The sequence below is a fragment of the Eleginops maclovinus genome, chromosome 15, assembly GCF_036324505.1.
Source record: "Eleginops maclovinus isolate JMC-PN-2008 ecotype Puerto Natales chromosome 15, JC_Emac_rtc_rv5, whole genome shotgun sequence".
Classification (NCBI taxonomy): Eukaryota; Metazoa; Chordata; class Actinopteri; order Perciformes; family Eleginopidae; genus Eleginops; species Eleginops maclovinus.
Genome location: NC_086363.1, coordinates 9701049 through 9723146, shown reverse-complemented (window position 1 = coordinate 9723146; position 22098 = coordinate 9701049). Strand labels below are relative to the sequence as shown.

General features: G+C 39.3%; 1 protein-coding gene across 1 annotated transcript in view; it reads left to right on the top strand.

The window, feature by feature from the left end:
- The window catches only part of LOC134877219 (uncharacterized), a 31137-nt gene extending 17680 nt beyond the window's left edge, over window positions 1-13457 (top strand). The window contains 21 exon segments of the mRNA XM_063902639.1: window positions 3859-3948; window positions 4435-4510; window positions 4625-4753; window positions 4930-5096; window positions 5231-5344; window positions 5468-5573; window positions 6008-6071; window positions 6320-6397; window positions 6519-6607; window positions 7088-7153; window positions 7320-7367; window positions 7490-7531; window positions 7656-7767; window positions 9991-10127; window positions 10225-10314; window positions 10615-10756; window positions 11002-11165; window positions 11434-11550; window positions 11822-11884; window positions 12114-12189; window positions 12646-13457. Coding sequence (XP_063758709.1) covers window positions 3859-3948; window positions 4435-4510; window positions 4625-4753; window positions 4930-5096; window positions 5231-5344; window positions 5468-5573; window positions 6008-6071; window positions 6320-6397; window positions 6519-6607; window positions 7088-7153; window positions 7320-7367; window positions 7490-7531; window positions 7656-7767; window positions 9991-10127; window positions 10225-10314; window positions 10615-10756; window positions 11002-11165; window positions 11434-11550; window positions 11822-11884; window positions 12114-12189; window positions 12646-12732 — 2057 coding nt within the window. The 3' untranslated portion in view covers window positions 12733-13457.
- Window positions 13458-22098: the final 8641 nt, after the last annotated feature.

Genomic DNA, 22098 nt, shown 5'->3' with positions numbered 1-22098 from the left:
TAGATCAAAATGTAACTAAAGATTATAGCAGAATTTTTCCTATTGCGATTATTCACTCAACAGTTCATCACATTCACCTGCCTTTAATTGCTGTGTATTTTGGACAAATGTGATTTGTTTTCAGTTTGATGTCTGAGCTGTAACCACAATCATTTTTTGTTGCTATATTGATAAATATTGAACTGTGGGCATTATGAACTATACATTTAATTTTGGTTTATTGAATAAACTTTGAATTGAACAATGACAACAGCACATATGTTGATCTCTTTCTGATGTTTTTTTGTATGATTTAGTTGTGGAAATTTCAATACAGTGTACAGTAGTCCTCACAAGTAAGGATATTAAGAGGGTAACAATGTTCACAGTCAAACCAGGTGAGGATACAAAGGACCACCCCCCCCCCACCCCCAATCCCAACAGATGAAAAAAAAACAAAGTTAATGGCTAGACTAACAACGACAATTCAAACAAAGCTGCTGCATGCTACTAATGCGGGCTCTCTTTCTGGTGTTTATACATCTTTAGCGGGGATGAAGATTACATTTACTCATTCTCATTAGTGGCTGAGGTCAACGGCAACACATGACCCAGCCAGGGTCTGTTTTAAATAACACATTCACCATGTCCGGCCTAATGGAAAAATGTCAACCGCAATGCCTATCACAGAGGTCCCTCAGGTGCCACAGCTGAAACCAGAGGAGCTTTTATCTGGGATCAGTGGGGTCGTTAATGTTGTTGATTAACCAGACGGAGTATCAATAATTAACTGCGAACAATAAAGGCCCACACCCTCTGTCACAATGCTAACCCTTCAGCCTCATTTAGATTCATTTAATGAAGCTGCAGCCTGGAAAACATCCAGTGTCATTCACTCTGTGGAAAAAAAAGGAGCCTGAAGTACACACTTCTTATTCGGGCAGATGTAATCAGCGTTGTCCTGGTTGCCCTCAGCTTTGATAAGTTCCCTCAAATCAAGCTGTCATATGTGAAAGGAATGTGATTTGTTGTGTTTCAATTTACTTCCCCTTTCAGATCATCTTTTACAATTTCTTTGTCATTATTTACTTGCCTCCATGCCAGTATTTGTATTCCACGTCTGCGAGAAATAATATAACACTGATAAATGTCACACGAATCAGAAATATTGCATATATGTCGTAAAAGTAGACCATTTTAACAATAAAAGCATGGAAATAGAGTCTGTTTTAAATGTGATGTGATTTTTACAACACCATTATTGCTTTATATTTCATCCTCCTCCTCCTCCTCCTCCTCCTTCTCCTCCTCTTACTCCTCCTCCTCCTCCTCCTCCTCCTCCTCCTGCTGCCTGTATAGTTTTACCTGGTGCGGTGGGAGGAGCCTCAGGTTATTGTTAATGATTCAACACCAGAGCTGCTGAGATTGACAGATAGAGAAAGTCTGAGTGAGAAAGAGAGACAGACAGAGACGGAAATAAGTAAAAATAGTGAAGAGCACACATGGCAATGTAAGCTGGGAAAGTGAGCAGCTGTAGAAGAAGAAGTAATGCTACAGGGTTTTGCAGACTGCAAGGAGCCTAGAAGCAGGTCAAAGTGATTACTTGGCTCCTATGGTCCATGCGGCCTTCATAGGCTGGACAGACTTTCATCTACTCTCCTGATCCACACAGCCTCCAGGTGAGTGTGACTCATTATAAATGTCAGTGTGACTGAGAGTTGAATTGTCTTAGTAAGTTGAAATTTTCACCAATACAGGATTGTTAACAAGCGAAAAAACACCTTTATTTCCTAGCTTTCCTCATAAATGTGTTGCCATCACATTTTCATTGAGTCGAAAGATGATGATCTGTATTTTCCAGAGAGCACTAATATCAGTCTGTCTTAAACACACCACCAAACTCGACAAATGCTCTCTCCAGGTTTCTATTACAGAGCATCTTATGAAAGTTGTAGTTACACTTCTTCATGAATTAATAATGAGGCAGTATGGAGTTTACAGTGAGCTGTAAGTATGAGTCCAGCATCATGTTCCTCCTGTGCAGGTTGACGAGCAGATAGAAATAAAGCCTTTTAGTTCTTGGTGTCTCTGCTAACTTCCCATTGTCTCTTAGTATATTTAACCAGGTAAATCAGTGCTTTTATATTGAAACTAAAATAATTACACAGCTAATACACAGCAAGCAACTCTTTTTAGTCACCCTTGGCTGAAGTAGTTATACTAAGAGCGAATGGTTTTCCTTTAGTTAATATTGAGCAAAGGTTATCATCCTTCCTTTATAGCTGCAAGTTCCTAGATAGCTCATGATGTTTGCCAACAGCTGTGTGTGTGTGTGTGTGTGTGTGTGGTGTGTGTGTGTGTGTGTGTGTGTGTGTGTGTGTGTGTGTGTGTGTGTACACATCTGTGTCAGGTTAATGAAACTCCATTGAGCAAATTTGACTTTCAAGTATGCAGTTATGTGTTTTTTTGTTGCCATTGTGTTCCGTGTAAACACTTTAGGACCATCAAGCTTTGTCTTTCCTGCAACACAGGCCTATTCACTCCTGGCCCTGTAGCTGCATTGTGTTATGCACTGTGCTAGATTTGCACATTGTTGTTGACAGTGAATCATTGTTGTCATGGGAAATATCAAATCCAATCTAGGTGAGTGATGTAAAAGCGCTTTTTCAAGGGGCCTAATGTTCCTTAACCAACCCCTTGTCACTATAACCTGTGTCCAAAATTGAATAGCAGCTAAAACAATTACACAAAAGTGGAACAGGAGCCATTTTGAATTGTTCTTCAGCGAGATATTGCTCAGTGACTTTATGATTCGCTTTAACATCATGTCTAATCTCAGAGCTGTCCAATGTTCAGGGTGAGGCAGCGGGGGCGGCGGGGGGTCATGTGATGAGCACACTGAAGCTTCACTGAAAGCAATGTTTGTGTGTTTAGGATATTAGTCCTGTAACCTCATGATTGCAATGTTTGGCCTGTCAATATAGACAGAAACTTGTTTCCATTGTCAACTATATAACACTTATCAGGGCTTTTGTACACAAATCACATGCATGAAAAAAGTAAGATCTTGTGTGTGGTTAGCTTATCTCATGCTGCAGTGCTAACAAATCAGTGTGTATTCATATGCATGCACATATCTTTTATGGTTCATTCCATTCTTGAACTTATTGAACCATACCAAATCAAAACATATCATATATACAGTATTATTCTGAAATCGGAATAATGACTACTTTACTTTTGGTGCTTTAAGTATACAAATAGTTTTGTACGTTTACTTGAGTAACCTTTTGAATGCAGGACTTTTACTCGTAACCGAGTATTCATACACTCTGGGACTTCTACTTTTGCTGAAGTACAAGATCACAGTACTTCTCCCACTTCTGAATGTGACACACTAGCAGCGAAAAATACATAAAACATAAGCATACATAAATGATAAGCATACAGCGTGTAATAAGTGGGTTAATAAGGAGTTTTTCTTGCATTATTTTGACAGATTCTTTGCTGCCTAACAGGAACAGTCACATATCCGTAGCAGAAGCTGGCAGGGTGTGACAGCGTTCAGAAAGCCCCCTGTTGACTGTCCATCATTAGTGTGCATTATTCAGCGGGGCTCTTGCTGTGTGCAGGAGGTGGAGAGGAGTTCAGTGCCGTGTGAAAAAGGCATCAGTATAGTTACATACAGTGGGAATATGATATCTGGGGCTTGGTGTGTGTGAGTCTCCGCACATACGAGCATGTCTGATATTTTATCACTGTGCTCAGATACATTATTTAAATTTACAAGCCCTCTATTGATTGTGCTTTTTAATAATCCAGGATCTGATTTTATTCTATCGAATCCTCCCATATATCTTTGTGTTTTTCCCCCTGTAGTCATGGAGAAGCAACTGGAGGAGCTGAAGCAGCAGCTAGAGAAACAATGTATGATCAACCAGGAGCTGCAGAGGCAAAACAAAGATCTGGGTGAGTAAAATCATTATTATATCACATTGAAAAGTAACTTCAGATCACACAACATCACCACTGCCAAATCCAGCTTTGATATAGTAATGTTAACTACCATAGTATATCATCATGTCACCACTAACTGGCAGAGTAAGCAGGATGAAGGTGTGTTTGACAGGGCACAGTCACCCTTTATGCATGTTTTTAATTGAATTGCAACAACAATGCCAACTTTATAAGACACCTTGCACACAATACACATCTCTGAACATATAAGGTTCTTTACATATGTATATTGTTTTGGTGTATATTGGCACTAGAGAGGACTGTCAAATGTATTTATCAAATCAAAAATGACCTGTTTATGTAATATCTTGTTCTAAGGTTTTAGAGATTGTCATGCAAACATTTTTATTTTAAGAAAATTAATATAAATCCACAATGAAAGCATGTTTCTTGGGATTATGTGTGCATTCATTGTGTTTCTGCTTTTTTTCCTCATAGAGCAACGACTGCAGGAAAAAGAAAAACTTTTGCGAGAGCTCGACAGTCAGTATAATGAACTTGGTAAGACGCCAACATGGGCACACACACAAATGCACACTTGCACAGCTGACCTTTGATTCAACATTCAGCTGCAGTCATTTACAGTAGTTAACCCTTCTTTTACTTTCCTCTGTTTGTCCGTTTAGACTTTCCCTCTCAGAGTGGTCATGACATCGATCCGGAGGTCAGGAAGAGCCGTGCGGCTGTCATCGCCTCTGAACCAATCCCAGAGACCCTTGAGATTAAACGCATGAGGGTCAACAAAACCTCCAGGTTAGTAATCAGTCCTTTGGACTGCCTAATATTCAGTTTGAGTAAGACTACGGTATACATGATATCCTATTACACCTCAAACATCTTAACAATATAGGATGGGTTTACATGTTGCCTGGGAACTCCCTGAGATTCCATTGTCCTTATCTAAAAATGATTTTTCTCACCTCCCATCATCAGCGAGACAAATCTGATTGTCAAAGCCATCCAGAAGAATGACTTCCTGAGCCGCCTCGACGATGAGCAAACAGCCATGATGGTGGATCTTTTGGCTGTATCTAGCTTCAAACCGGGGGAGGATGTCATTAAAGAGGGCTCTGAAGGAGAAAGCATGTACATAGTCGCAGGTGAGGACACGTTACATTGTGTTAAAAGACTCTCTGTTTTGGAATGATAGCCCTGTATTAAAAAACTCTCAAAATGTTAAAAAAAAAAACAATGCAATTCTCTATAATGCTACTATGTTTTCTTCTACTTTTAGCTGGTGAGCTTCTTGTCACCCAGGCAGGCCGTAACCTCCGCAGCCTCACCACTGGTGATGTGTTTGGGGAGCTGGCCATCTTGTATAATTGCAAACGCACAGCAACAGTCAAAGGTCAGCCCCTGTAATGATGCGTCTTGAGAACACATAATAATTGCTTTGAGATTTTTGTTATTTGAGTCCATAATGGCCCCTTATTTAGCACTTTTCAGTCTGATCTTTTCATCACTTTGACAGCAAAGACAGCAGTGCGTCTGTGGAGCATGGAGCGACAAACCTACAGGACGATCATAACCAACAAGTCCAAGAAGAAGCGGGAGCAGCTCATGGGCTTCCTGAAGACGTGAGTTTATAAACGCTGGAACAAGTACAACTTTATAAAACTTGAGTGTAGGATTCAGGGGGATCTATATGCAGAAATGTTACATAATATTCATAACGATTTTTTCAACAATGAATTATCACTTCAAACTAGGAATTGTGCTGTTAAGGTAAGAATGAGCACTTCATATCTACATACAACATACAAACACATTCTACATAAAGCCGTCTTACGTTACGTGACACCCCCACACGTTCTCCAGAGGTATGGTTGTGTGGAGGGGTAATTCAGTTGGTTGCAATAGGCAGCATCACCACTAGATGCCACAACATCCCGTTCAATGTGGTGATTTCCTCTAATCCCACACTGCCATAACTGTGCTTTTTTCATGGCTTGATTTACCATTTAACAACTATTTCTTACCCTGCTGCTGTGTTTCCTGTGTTCTGCCACAGGTCTCGTACTCTGAAGGATTTGAATGATGTCCAGTTGTCGAAAATCATTGACTCTATGGAGGAGGTGTGTACTAAGATGTCCCATTGGGAACTTTGAGTATTACAAGTGATGGTTACTCATGTGAAAACAGAGTAGAATCCTGTTGGTGAGCTAATTGATATATATATTTAAATCATCTGTTTTTGAAGATAAACTCAAAAATAGATGATGATTATGTTTAATACTTGGATTCTATTTCAATTTCAAAAAATATGTGTTAGTTAATTGAAATTATTCTTATTTTTCTGAATGTGTTTTCTTGTGTTCTTCAGGTGAAGTACCAGGACAAAGATGTTATAGTTCGAGAAGGAGCCGAGGCCGACACCTTCTACATCATCCTCAAAGGAGAGGTACTATGTTGAGACGTTGTGTTCATGTAAATGTATATTGCAAATGTTTCAGCCGGATTGTATTCGGTATCCATACGCTCTGATTATCTCCTTCTCCCTCCCTTGTGTGTTTCCCCCTCAGGTCCTGGTGACTAAGAACGTGAACGGGCATCAGAAGCAGATTCGTCGGATGGGAAAAGGGGAGCATTTCGGGGAACAGGCCCTCATACGGTAACCATGGCAACACAACACAGGCCTCAGGGCATTGGTTGAAGCCTTATGCAACACCCACAGCTCGGTGTGTGCACCTTGTTTTAGCTGACATTTCTGACAGTATGGTTGTATAACATGGCCTCTGTCTTGTAAATGTGAAAATCAGTGCTTAAATCACTCCAAAGAATCTTTAAAGTTCCCTTAATGAGTCAGTTATGTCGCAATTCAACTTCTCTGCACCTACATTATGGGTGTGAGAGCTGCTGTGTTCAGTAATTCGGAGGTTGTTCAGATGCAGATTTCTGCAGCATAAAGACCATTTATGATGAGTCCTGCAGACAAACACATCCTGAAACATATAAGTCATGTCATCAATTTCAGGTGCAACTTCAAAGTGATATCAACTTTCTGACACTGAGGCATTGACAAATGAAGTCATGATAACATTGAATGCATCTTTTCCCTGAATTCACATCAGAAATGTTTGTCCTCTTGTAGGGAAGTCTTGAGAACTGCCACTTGCAGTGCGGACGGCCCTGTTACCTGCTTCTCCATTGACAAGGAGTGAGTCTGACATAATATTGATGTTCCTGTTCAGTCATGCTGCAGCTCTCGGAGAGAAAGATGTATTTACGAGTTCCTCGAGGTGTTTGTTCTCTGTCAGTGTCCCCTTGTTGGCACTGTGTTAGCTTTCTGTAGTTGACTTATCTGTCTGATGCCATTCCTTCAGGGTATTTGAAGAGACAATTCCCATAGAACACCTGGAGCTGTTTGATGAGTATGTACAAGGATTTTTCCTTTGACTCCTTTTCCATCATCTTTCAGAATTCTGTGATAAGTAAATGGCTATATACATGTATATATATCAACCTCATTAAGTTGTTTTGCTTTTAATCCCAGCTCCAAAGTCCTGCAGGAGGCACAAGCTCCAGAGAAGACGAAGTGAGTACTTTGTGAAGGAGGATACGATTTTGGTGGATGCAGTGGGGTTAAAAGATATAACACTATCAGTTAAATCAAACTAGGTATTTGAGTTAAAATAACATTCTCTGTCTATCCTGATCAGCCCCAGCTCCACGTTGAGGTTTAAGGACCTGGTCCCTGTGCAGTACCAGGAGGGGCGCTATCAAGGAGATCCCGTCACGCTTGGAGTCGGAGGGTTCGGCCGTGTTGCACTGGTGAGTCTTTTTATGTTTGTTCATCAATATAAAAAACAGTTTCAACTTTTATTCGAATGTACAACACATTAGTCTTCTAATATAAATCTGTGTTGGGATGATTGTCATTTCAGTTGGAAAAAAGTATTTTTATATTCATTTTTTCTGGTTTAAATACACCAGACTGAAGCCCAGTAAGAAAATGCAAGAGTATTAAGGGACTGTACGAATAATATTGGGATGGGAAGGGGGTTGATTTTCATGTTATCAGCATGATTAAATGGCATTATTAGCAACTTCCTATATTCCCATAAAAGTTTCATATCAGAAGAATAACATTAAAAAAAACTATTAAGGATGAGAAAAACACCCTCTCCTGCTTTAAAAGAAATACTATTCCCTCCCTAAAAGAAACAAAAAAACTCTATTCTGCGTTCCTTGTCATTTTTAAAGCCAGAGTATGCAGAAATTTAAGGAGGCAATATTCTCTCTTCCTTCAAAACTGCCATCTAAACAACAGTCCATCACAGAAACCCATCCTTTTGTTTCTATTGGCATGTCTATTGTATACATACAGTGGGGCAAAAAAGTATTTAGTCAGCCACCAATTGTGCAAGTTCTCCCATTTAAAAAGATGAGAGAGGCCTGTCATTTTTATCATAGGTATACCTCAACTATGAGAGACAAAATTAGAAAAAATATAACAGAAAATCAAATTGTAGGATTTTTAATGAATTAATTTTCAAATGATTGTGGAAAATAAGTATTTGGTCAATAACAAAAGTTCATCTCAATACTTTGTTATATACCCTTTGTTGGCAATGACAGAGGTCAAACGTTTTCTGTAAGTCTTCACAAGGTTTTCACACACTGTTGCTGGTATTTTGGCCCATTCCTCCATGCAGATCTCCTCTAAAGCAGTGATGTTTTGGGGCTGTCGCTGGGCAACACGGACTTTCAACTCCCTCCAAAGATTTTCTATGGGGTTGAGATCTGGAGACTGGCTAGGCCACTCCAGGACCTTGAAATGCTTCTTACGGAGCCACTCCTTCGTTGCCCTGGCGGTGTGTTTGGGATCATTGTCATGCTGAAAGACCCAGCCACGCTTCATCTTCAGTGCCCTTGCTGATGGAAGGAGGTTTTCACTCAAAATCTCACGATACATGGCCCCATTCATTCTTTCCTTTACACGGATCAGTCGTCCTGGCCCCTTTGCAGAAAAACAGCCCCAAAGCATGATGTTTCCACCCCCATGCTTCACATTAGGTATGGTGTTCTTTGGATGCAACTCTGCATTCTTTCTCCTCCAAACACGACGAGTTGAGTTTTTACCAAAAAGTTCTATTTTGGTTTCATCTGACCATATGACATTCTCCCAATCCTCTTCTGGATCATCCAAATGCCCTCTAGCAAACTTCAGACGGGCCTGGACATGTACTGGCTTACCAGGGGGACACGTCTGGAACTGCAGGATTTAAGTCCCTGGCGGCGTAGTGTGTTACTGATGGTAGCCTCTGTTACTTTGGTCCCAGCTCTCTGCAGGTCATTCACTAGGTCCCCCCGTGTGGTTCTGGGATTTTTGCTCACCGTTCTTGTGATCATTTTGACCCCACGGGGTGAGATCTTGCGTGGAGCCCCAGATCGAGGGAGATTAGCAGTGGTCTTGTATGTCTTCCATTTTCTAATAATTGCTCCCACAGTTGATTTCTTCACACCAAGCTGCTTACCTATTGCAGATTCAGTTTTCCCAGCCTGGTGCAGGTCTACAATTTTGTCTCTGGTCTCCTTTGACAGCTCTTTGGTCTTGGCCATAGTGGAGTTTGGAGTATGACTGTTTGAGGTTGTGGACAGGTGTCTTTTATACTGATAACGAGTTCAAAAAGGTGCCATTAATACAGGTAACGAGTGGAGGACAGAGGAGCCTCTTAAAGAAGAAGTTACAGGTCAGTGAGAGCCAGAAATCTTGCTTGTTTGTAGGTGACCAAATACTTATTTTACTGAGGAATTTACCAATTAATTCATTAAAAATCCTACAATGTGATTTTCTTGATTTTTTTTCCTCATTCTGTCTCTCATAGTTGAAGTGTACCTATGATAAAAATTACAGGCATCTCTGATCTTTTTAAATGGGAGAACTTGCACAATTGGTGGCTGACTAAATACTTTTTTGCCCCACTGTATATAAACCCAGGACAGTTAGCATTAAATGTTCAGAGGTGATCATTGTTTTGTTGTCATTATTAGATGACCACAGTGAATCATGGAAAATATTATGCCATGAAGCGAGTCAGCAAGAAGCACATTGTGGCCAAGAGACAGGAGGAGCACATGTTGTTTGAGAAAAAGATCCTTAAAGCCACGCAGTGTGACTTCATCGTCAGGTATCGGCAATCTCAGACATACATTTGGTCTAATGTACAGAGAATTTACAAAGTGTTAGTTTGTTTTTAATCCTGATTTTCTATTCTCTATCTGCAGGCTTCACGCAGCTTTTAAAGACTCACGATACATCTACATGGTCATGGAGTTCTGTGTTGGGGGAGAAATCTGGACCAAACTCAAAGAAGTGTGAGAAAACACACAACTAATTTCTTTAATCAGATGTTGAATAATTCCTCAGTGTTATTTGAGCATCATTGCAAAAATCTGTGATGGTTTTATTTGTAGGAAATAGCATTCATTGCTATTTTTACATCTGGAGATCAACACTGAAGTTGCACCTCCAGTAGCTGCCAGTGTCTGAAACAGAGAAATATAGCTGATGCCGTTACCAGTGCTAGAAAGTCATTGAATATGCATATATGAAAAGTGTAGAGGAGGAAGTTGTTGGAGAACTGGTTGAACATTGTGTGTTTCTGTGATTTTTAGAGGGCGTTTTGATGAACCCATCGCCGTGTTCTGTACTTCCTGTGTGGTGGAGGCCTATGCCTACCTGCATAAGAAGAACATCATGTACAGAGACCTGAAACCGGAGAACCTGATGCTGGACATAAAGGGCTATATAAAATTGGTGAGTACTCATCTGTATATTGTTTTAATTTCTGTACACTTTAAACATACTAGTTGCTTTTCTGATGCTAGTTCTAAATGAATGTCTCTCCAGGATTTCAAATTTACATTTTTTCATGGAAAGCATATAAGATGTCATGTGCCATCCCTACTAACATGTCTTCTCATGTACTGTAGCTGACGCACCGAGCCGCTACTATGCAAATTATAATGTGTGTGTGTGCATGTGTGTGTGTCACTCTTCAGGTGGACTTTGGTTTTGCCAAGGAGTTGGTGCGCGGTGAGAAAACCTACTCATTTGTGGGCACTCCAGAGTACATGGCCCCAGAGATCATCAAGAACCAGGGACATGACTTTGCAGTTGACTTCTGGTCCCTTGGCATCCTGATCTATGAGCTATTGGTGGGAAGGTAAAACTAATACACACGCATTATTTGAAGTGATGATGATGATGATGATGATGATGATTCATTTTTAAGCAAATATATATTTTTTATGTCACAAGAGAGTCCCACATGTTAACCAGTAGATGGCAGCAGGGAAATATAACATACATCTTCACAGCTCAGTATCTGCAGGTTCATTTCATACCTTGTAACAGCAGCTGACTTTCTGGTGGGTTTTTATGACGGATAATCAAGAGATTAAAATCCTCCTTTTCTCTTTTCAACTTGTCAGCCCTCCCTTTTCAAGTTCAGAGCCTCAGAAGATTTACGCTAAGATTTTGGACGGGGTGCCCAAGTATCCACCTTACCTGAGTGAGGCAGCCAAGTCCATCATCAGTAAACTGTGCAGGTGAGAAGAATACGTTGATGAAATGATTCTATATATCGCTCTGGTATTATGTAGAAAATGTAGAAAATGTGTAGTAATCTTCATATAGTGTTGGATTATTTCATATTTAAATGTTGTTATATAAGCATTTATACAATAACACTCAGTACAGAGCATGAAATCTATGTTATGTTTGCATAATAATATTACTTTTTATTATGAAATTCAATTTGAATGGTAATTTTATGAGGAAATGGTCTGTCTGAATGATGTCTCATATTTTTGCTTGCAGACCTCGGCCGGGTCAGAGGTTAGGAAACACCAAGAATGGAATCAAAGATGTCCGGCATCACAGGTAACCATGGCAATATTTTTTTAATGAATAGTTTTTGGTCGTATCTTCTTGATTTAAAATGTTTCCTCAACTGCAATTTCCCTTTTTTCTCACTCTCACTAGAGCCATATTTTTGGAGAATAACTGTTGCAATTGATGTCCAAATCGTGGTGTTATCAGCATCCACGATCCATTCTTTGTGAATTCTCCCATCAGTTTGTCCTGTTTATCTCCCTCATCTCTCCCTCAGGTGGTTTGGCAGTATGAACTGGCACAAACTGCGTGTAGGTCAGCTCGACGCCCCCACAGTCCGACTCATACGCAAGGCAAGACAAACTGCTATCTGAGTTTTTGTGTTGCTACGATGACTTCCTTTGTTTGGTTTAAGAAAAACTGAACCAAAGAACACAGCGGGTTCAATTCTAAAAACAGAAAGTTTTATAAGGACTTTTAAAGCCTTAGAATGTGGTTTAAATCTCTGTGCACAAGCAAACACTTCCAATCCCAGCTGAAGTGCTTCAATAGAAGCAATACTGTTAACAGAATTATCTCATGTCAAATAAGAGAAGATGTTCAGACTTTGGCAGACAAGTTGAGTAGTACTACATTATTCATAGTAAGAAGCCAAACAGTTGTTAAGGGCCTTAGACTTTAAAATTCTGGCATCATTAAAGGAACAGGCTGGGAGCAAGAGACTGTTTTACAATAACTCAAGGTTTGGCGGTACAGCATATTAAACAAATCTACAGTTTTTAATCAACTCTTACTTTTTTCTTTTTCAGGGCCCATGCTACGTCAACTTTGATCGTTTCCCTGTTGATCAGACGAAGGCAGAGGAGGAGTTTTCTGGTTGGGATCGTGAATTCTGAGATTAAAGGAGTTTCCTCTGTCAACCAAATGTGGAGCCAAATCAGAGTACCCTCATTTTAATGCGAACCATGTTTGTAGAATCTCAGAATTGAAAAGACATAAATCATTTCATAATAATTTGATTTTCAATTAAAGTGGAACTCCAGAGAATTTTTCTGGTGTATTTTTCCAATATTTGTTTAAAATCTTCTCTGTTGCCCTAGAGAGACAACCGTTTAGGTGGCCTAGAGTGCCAAAAACAAGAGGAGGTGTCAGGACAAGATGTTCGGACATTGTGTTTTCTACATTCAGTACTGGGAGATTTGATGCCCTATGAGAAAGTGTTAACAACATCATCTTATAGCACTCTTCACTGATGAGAATAACACACCCGTCCATGTGCTGAATAGCTATGAGAAAAGGCTTGAGTCATATTGTACCAAAGGCCAGCTCTTACCAAGCCTGACAATAAAATCCATTCTTTTGTATTTTGGATATGTTAGTTTTAGAGATAAAACATGCTTTTTTGTAAAACTGGTAAATGCTTCAATATTGTTGAAGTTGTTTTTAATGTAAACTGTCACTTTCTTAAGGAGCATTTCCTTACTTTTGAATAATCTGCCACCTTTTTATGTGCAGATTATTTCTTACGCACCTTGATTGTATCTTAAAAAGATCATTGAACATCGTAATGAAACTTTCTACACGACTCAAGTTTAGTAAATAAAAGCGCCCTTGTATGCTGGAGCTGTGTTTGCTTTTTCTACACCTTCCACCATTGTACTGTAATGAAATCCCAAGTGTGAAACAGTACACATTTGTTTTTGCTGTTGCAGCCGAATCCCACATGGCTTACAGTAAGCAATTAAGGAGTGTGCATAAGGGAAAACCTTGTGCTGATAAAGATTTTATCAGAGAGAGTGATTGCCTAGGCAGTCTGCAACATTTAAGATTTTATCCTCATATGTTGCAGCTGATTGTTTGGCTCAGGAGAGGTGCAGCTGTCCATCATGGCAGCACAATTTAAGATAGGAGGATGAGGTCCGTCTTTTTCCCTTCCTGCCAATGCATGAGAATTAAACTACTGAGACTATTTTTCCACATCAGAAAAAGAACTCACATGAAAAGCAATGATATGTCCCAAAGGGGAAGAATACACTGAATACACTACCAGATGTTTCCCTCCGACAGAATAAAAAAAGAAAGCACCTTGAAGTCGAGAATGTTTTGATGAATTGACAGCAATGACAGCAGTGGCTCAGAGGTTGCACTGCATAGTACAAAGTGATCCCTTCACAGAAGCAAACCCTGGTTTCCTGCTCTGCTGCATGTTGGATTCAAATGTGTGAGCAGCAGACAACCTTGTTAAACCTGCAATGAATGTGACATGAGTGAAACAGAACTAAATAGGATTAAATGATGAAGCCTGTGTCATTCAATAGATGTCCTGCTGTTAACAAATCCCATTACAACACCAGTGTGTAATTCTTTCTATCAAATGCAAATGTTACCCAAACTGTGCCTACAATCAAACTATTCATTGATTGTAGGCACAGAAGTATAACACAATGCAGGCTTCAGCTACAGAGTCAATGCTAGAGAGACAATTCATTGTTCTTTTTGAAGGGTTTTTTGGCAATACGAAACACATTTGATATCTGCCTTGCTGAATACGAACAGTATGTATGTTTGTAACAGATATCACAAATGAACTCTCCATAAATGACATACACACAAGTATTTAGGGGTCTCAGAACATATTTTTGTGTATCATATGTATTCATCTATAAATCCCATTGGTGTTTAATGGTAATACATCCAGGTAAGTCCCCTTTAAGTATTACCTTGCACTCAGAGCAAAAGGTTTTTTAGTAAATGAGCTTTGTGTACTCAATTCTTTTCACGGTTTGCCTTTACAGCTCGCAGGCTTTGTACTGGCTGTCCTCCCTTCTGATTAATCGCAGTTGTTCTAGCTGAAAGTAGTTTTCAGGGCTGTACAAAAACAAATACTGTTGCAGGACCAAAACATTTCTTTTACATTTAGCAAACTCCACAAAGATAGTAGAAATGGCCATCAATTTAAGATAAGATATTAAAGGATAGTGTTTTATGTGAAGATGCAAATACAGCAACTTCCATCAATGATAATATCAGAGTTGGTCGTTTCGTTGGATCTGGTGGAAGTACAGTGTGCAGTCAAAAGTGTTGCAGGGGGAAATGATAGCAGGACCAAACCAACCAGAGACAGTCTTTCTGTGATTACTTATTTAGTAACTTGGAGAATAGGGTCAAGGGGCTCACAATCATACAAAGTTATATCAACCTGCAAGCATGGGGGCCAGGTTTTATATAAATAATGTGAAGAAACCTTGGAATTGAAAGAAAAAACACTTAATCGACTGCTAAGCCAAGCTATGATGAAAAAAGCCATGTATAACAAGTGATCAGAAAAGGAAAATATTTTTAGAAGAATATCTGTTTCATATCTGAAATTTATAAAAACATAATGCAGCCTAAATTGGTAGTTGGCTTTTCTCAATACGTACAAGGCCATCTTCAAAGTCCAACCATTTTTCTGTTTCTGTGTCGGTCTAACCAACACCTCTGGCTATTTTATATCTGAAATGATGTTCAAAAATAACGTTCTCAAATTGTAATTGGTTGCCAGCTAGTACAAGGTTGTACAAGAACAGTACGATTTGGATCATTTCACCAGGTTAACAATGTTAATTCTGAGGAATGTTGTTCTCAATACTCACAAGGCCATCTTCAAAGTCAAACAATGGCAAGTTTAATCTGTTTTGATGATTTAAATTGCGTTACAGAAACTTCAGCAAATGTTTTAAATTCACCCTATTTATTTTGTGCACAGGTACAAGTGGTATGGCTCTTAGTATCTGATAAAGTTGTCTTGTTAAACAATAACAAAACGGTATGCATTTACACTTTACTGCTTCCAAAAATAAGATATAAAGGACTTATGCAAAATGAATTGCCACATTGCACAGGCCAAATTCTTTTTTAGCTGTCTTAAAACTTGGTCGGATTCAAAGAAAAAGATGGCAAAGATAAAGTGGATTAGTTTATCTCTTCCAATGTTCTGTCTTCTGATCTCAGTGATCTCAGTGAAGCTATAAAGCATACAGTATTTCTTATATTTATACAGAGTCAGACCCCTGTGTGGATTGACAGCAAAAGCTTGCTGATGCAAACAAACAGCGATGGATTTGACTTACTAAAATGATGTTACCCCCCCCCCTCATATTATTATTATTTTTGTAAATTCTAAGTAGCAGTATGATGCAATTATGCAAGCTGTTGTCACTTACAGTATAGCTTTGATCTACTGTAATATATGATCAGTGTAAAAGCCTCATGGAACCAACCTAACAGTGATTGTGTTAGGGTTAGGGTTAGGGTTAGGGTTAGTGCTGGATTAAAATAAAAGCTTTTTGCAGAAAGGTTGAACAAGGAGTTAAATGGTGTCTGCTATTGACGTCCTCTGTGAACATCTTTGGGTCTTTCTCACTCTGTGCGGGAGGTGTCTGCTGAGCTCAGTGTGAGACGATTGTCTCGGATCACTTGTGACGGCGGGGCTTTGTTTTTGTTGTTTTCTGATTTGTTTTGTCACAAGAGATGTTCTTTTCTGGTTGAGCTCCCTCTGCTCACCAGTCTCGTGGTAATTAGACTCAGTGTTTACACCTGTATTGATTAATTATGGGTAGCACCTGTGTGCAGTATACTTAGGTGCTGCTGTTTGCTCGCTGTTCTGTTGAGCCTCCAATTTTGGAGAGTGGGTGTCTGTTTCTGTGCAGCTCAGTCCTTATAAATGATTAGCTTGCCTACTGATCTGCAATCATTTGACATACATATCTTATATTGTTTGGCTCAGTTTCCCCTCAGAGTTACCATGATCCCACACATTTTTCTGTTTTTGCACAGTACCTCTCACACCATCTCATTTTTATGTTTCTTACAATCTTCAAGCTCTCTGGATTGACATTTGATACACTGAGACTGCAGGCTGGATGGTGTATTCGTTTTGTGAATTGATGTATCCCAAACTGACTCAAAAATATATATTTTTCCTTTTACCTGGATGACTGCTGGAGCAGTGAGGCATCACCATGTTAGACAACATTGGATACAATCCTTTCAAAGCGCTGTCAAATACGCTTTGAGGGAAATTTTTCTCCTTGTGCATTAGGTGTATTTTTCACGTATGACAAATGTGTTTTAATTCAAAGTCTGCTGAAGTTGGTGTATGTAGAGTGATGGGGGAAACCAATGTTCGCTCAGGAGAACGAGTGTGTGTTTCTGGCAATTTATGTTCACTAAAAAAGAAGGAAAACATGAAAATACAAAGATTCAAAAAGAGTAAGTCATATGCAAATCCTTATATCAAATGTAAGTTAATTACAGAGAACCCAAATAGTAAACCTATGGACTGTTAAACCAAACAAATAGAGGCTCAAATATTTAAGAGCTGAGAGAAAATAGAGATTTTGGTAATACTTTAAGGATAAATTACATTCCTCTTTACAGGTGCACATATTATCTCTGGGAAACATTAAAAAACAGTATTTGAAAGGAAACTGTGGTGTGATACCATCTGTGGACGCTCTTTCTCTCTGCTCACTTCCCTCCTGTGTTTCACTGTGACAAACACTTGTTCCTGTTTACAGTTAGGACTCTCATCTTGTGCCAATTCATGTGTGAGATTTCCTTTGAGATTTCCTTTTCTCTGTTTCCCTGACTTATCACATGTCTCTGTCCCCTGAGCTTATGTTGCTCAAAATATTGGCAACTAATATTTAAAAGGTTTTTCCTCCAACTGTTTCAGTGGGTCTAAAATAGTGTAATTTCCTGTGATATCAGATTTTATTTCCTGGTGAACTCTTAGCTTCGCATTAGTAGAAAAAGCCTTTTCCCAATTATCCTTTGTTAAATAGATCTTGAGGGGTTACATTGGGGAAATTGAACGGTGGTTGCAGTCTATAATTTACAGCCCTGCCTTAAGCTGTTTGTGTATGCACAGTATAACCTGCAGCATGAATGTTTTTTAAGCAGGGCATGAACCCTCCTTTTCTTCCTGCCATTAGTCATTGTGCAACATTGTTGTGGAAGTCTCAGTCTTGATTGCTGTCTAAATGATATTACAATTGATGAAAACTGGATTGTTGTATAATTTAACCTCAGCTTCACCTCCAATCTCCAGTTTCATGGAAATGTAGTTCAAGACTTTTTACATTTGCTGAATCTATGCACATTTAGAACATTGGTTTTGTTGTGCGTGTGATTGCTCGCTGCTGTTAACCAAGAGGCAAAAAGTTATATCAAATTTCCCAACAGGCCAAACCTTTCTGCACACCAATCAAAGTTACAGGAATTTGGTCGTGCTTTGATTCTCTGTGAAGGAACATGAATCAAAAGCTGCTTCCTCATTTAGCCTCAGTGATTGGGTTCCTCGTGTGCATGAATGCCTTTAAATCCCTCAGGAATAGATGCAATTATGGGTGCTTACAATGTCATATTTCTATTCTTCAGCACAAACAAAATCATTAGACATATAGGGGCTTCAGACGTGTTAATTTCTATGTCTGAATTGCTTACAGTTAAATGTGCTGTGAAGGGAGAAAGGATACAATAGCGTTTTCAATTATCCTCTATACAGCGCAAATGCACAGGAGTTACTTGTCTTTAACAAGATTTGTTTCTTTCTTTTAACAAAAAAAATGGAAGCAGGGAGAAATGGCTAGCCTGGCTTTGTGCATTTTTATTAAAATACACATGTGCTGTAACTATACTTCTTTGTGAAAAGTGGACGGGTGCAGTGATCTGCAGGAGTCATTCATCATTTTCTACCTCCAGAGATATCTTTGTTAGTTTAGTTGTCCGACTAGAGGGGAGCTGGAGCCTTTTCCAGCATATTAACACCTGCAGACAATTTCTTATTTCTTTTGGGTTTTGAGAGATAACTGGAACCTTATTTCATGTGTTTCGGGCTTGGAAGTCCCTTTGAACGTTTGCTAATACGTTTCTACAATGACATCCAGAATCATTTCAATTATGTTCCATGTTGTTTACTCCTGATCCATGTCGTGGTCACTTCCATATCTAATAAATTGCGTTTTTTCCCATCTTATTGTCTCCATTGAGGAATGATATGTCTCTAATCACAATAACAGGACAAACTCGGAGTGCTGTTTCTGTTACTTCTATACTTACTATGCCTTATTGTGAGTGAAGAAGTGCCTCCAATGCGAAGTAGGCCCTATGGCAAAATGGACTTTGAGTGACGTGCACCCATAACGGTCAAAAAGTTGAGTGTGGAGCGCTGGGCACTTCTCATACCCAGCAATAGCCATCTAGGCTATGTAGTAGAAGTGGAGGCACCATTTGGTTGTTGTCCTTTTTATACATCCATGGGTTGCTGCATCGAAGACAGCCCAAACACACGATATGATGAGTTATACATGCGTTTTTTTCTGTATTTGTTAAACATTTTACTGGCTTTAAAAAGAAGCCACTGTTTTTTCTTAACTACCCAATCTATGATCATTTGGTACTGCACACAATATTGGCTAGCTAGCTAAAAGTAGCTTACAGTGAGGCCACAGCAGTCGTGTGCGCTTTGAGACAACGTATAAAGGGAAGTGTCCGACTTAAGAGGTACAGAGAGATTCAAGGTCTTTTTTCAGAAAGAATTTCAGGCATTAATACTACTGCACTTAGACAGAGGACATCAGCTCAACCTGAGAGACTGGTTTAGAAAATCTAAATAGATTAAAAACAAACAAACTGTCATGAATCCAGTGACACACTGACCTACCAAATATGAAATGTCTCTGCTCAATGAGCAATGCAGATTTTGGACCGTAAACTACCTAAGATGTAACTACTGTGAATTACACAACATGGATTATTGTTGTGTATAAATATTTGATATTGTTTAACTCAGTCCTAGTATTGTTTAAATTTCTCTTGGTTGCTTTAGGGCCAGTGATTAGTGTTTAGGTCACTTTTAATTCCAATATTAGTGCTCATTTCACTGCTCATTTGGACACTTACTAACCTTATGATACAATCAATTTAAGATCTTTGCAAAAATAATCTGAGAAATCAATCCTAAGAGCACTTTTGTGAATTCTTCAAAGAAGGAAGAACTAGGACAATCTTTTCCTTCAACCGATTTCAAACAGAGTGAGAGCAAAAAATTAAAAGTTTCCATTTTGAGGACACCAACATCTCTGCTGTCAATTCAAAAATGAGTCTAATGGATTAGAAATCTGTTCAGACCTGAGCTTGTTAACTTTAATACCTTGAAAAAATAGTTCCTGCTGCACAGCCTCCGAGAAATGCTTCAACCTCTCATCAAACATGACTATTTTGAGGTGAAGTCCATATGATAATCCATGATACACATATGTTTTAAGACTGAGAATGCACCGTTAGCCATGACACAAGTGTGTAATGATGGATTGTGGCAAAACCTGATCAGGAGTTATTTGGGGACCTTTCATGTATAGTAAAGCTTATCGATACGGACAAAAAAATGTGTAATAAGGGATCTCAAAAGTGATTATGTGAGGTTGCTGCCGTTACTCTTTATACTCATGCTCCTCAGGGAGTAAAGAAGCAGTAAGGGTCAGGATGTCATTCATCCTCTCACACTGCATATGACAGGAAAATAGTGTGATATTCAGGGAAAGTTTAAATCATTACCCATCTGAATCTGAAGTTGGTGTTTCCTGTCAGGTTGATTCGTTTGGTTTTTGATTATGTGATTGACAGCTCAATCGTAACTATAGGCTTACAAGTTTTACTTAGGAGAAATCACAGAAGAATACAGATTTGTGACATTAACTGATTGGGATAACTTTTCGATTTGTAGCTTTTCTTTTAGGCTCATGCATATAAAAACTCCCATGTCTTCAGGGTGGAGCTGAGAGCCGGTATGCAATTACTTCAGCCTAGCAAAGCATTAACTATAGAGGAACAGCGAAACAGTTAACCCGGTACTATCCAAAGTAACAGATAAAAGATCCCTACCATTAGACATGCAATCTTTTGCACCCTCTTTCCAACGTTTAAGCTATGCTAAGGTAATTGACATAACTGAAATGACTCTTTCAGTCAAACAGTTGACAAGAAAGAGTAAAAGCGCTTTTCTAAAATGTTGCATTGTTCCCTAAAAGCTTTGTTGTCCACACAAGACAGATATGTCCTAGCTTTGATTGCCGTTCCTTTTTATGTGTCTACACTGATGATCCTATTTAGGTGTGTGTTCAATTCAGAACCGCAGATAATTGAACAGTATTTTGAAAATCTCTCTCATTCATTCAAGAGTGTGTTTTGTGGTCACACATGAGCTAGAGTATAATAGGTGGACACCATAATAGGTGCAAGAAAAAAGATAAGAGAAAAAAGATAATGAGGCCAATTATAAGGTGAATAAACTGTTGAATTTGACAGTCTGCGAAAGACCTGTCATATTGAGTACACACACACACACACACACACACACACACACACACACACACACACACACACACACACACACACACACACACACACACACACACACACACACACACACACACACACACACACACACCTCTTGTTGTGAGGTAACTGCTGCTCTCTCCATGTTCCTCTCCAGCTCGAGTCAGTATTCGTTGATGGCTGAGTCACCGTTTTTCTCTGATGTCACTGCAGACAGAATCGCTAATGAACCAACTCACCTCCGACCGGGCTGGCTCTGTGTCTGCCTGCCTGCACTATAAAAAAACCTCCCTCATTGCATTCAGGTTTATCTCAAGTAGCCATTTCAGTGCTTTAATGGGACCGCATTGGTTCAGTAATACACTTAAAGACAGTCTACTCCCTGCTATATGTTCAAACTGCTTACAACAAAACTTTTAAAGGGTTTCTCAAAATTCAAATATACTGTGTGCTTTTCCAATTTACCAAATGAAATGCATCTATCAATTTGCATGTTTGAGCACGTACACAAATAACCTCTTCTTTCCCGTCCCAACAAAGAGCTTGAATGCTGTGTCTTTCATTTTCTATAAAGCAGGTCTATAAGCCGTGAATCATACTGGCTTCTGTTTGAAGGGCACAGGGGCGAGGGTCGTGTCCTCTTGGTGTAATGCAGCATCTGCGAATGTGCTCATGGTTCCATCTGTGTGTCGAAAAGACATGCTGGGAAGCGGCGCACAATGTCACACCATATCTTAAGTCATTAAGTAACCTGTTAGTTTGTATTAAGAGAAATCGTCACAGACAATGATCAACGGGGTTCTGTCGTTGTGTTGCGTTGTGCCGCAAAGAACATTTTGTATCTTGTGACTGAGAACATTTTGTCAGCCCTGATCCATTAT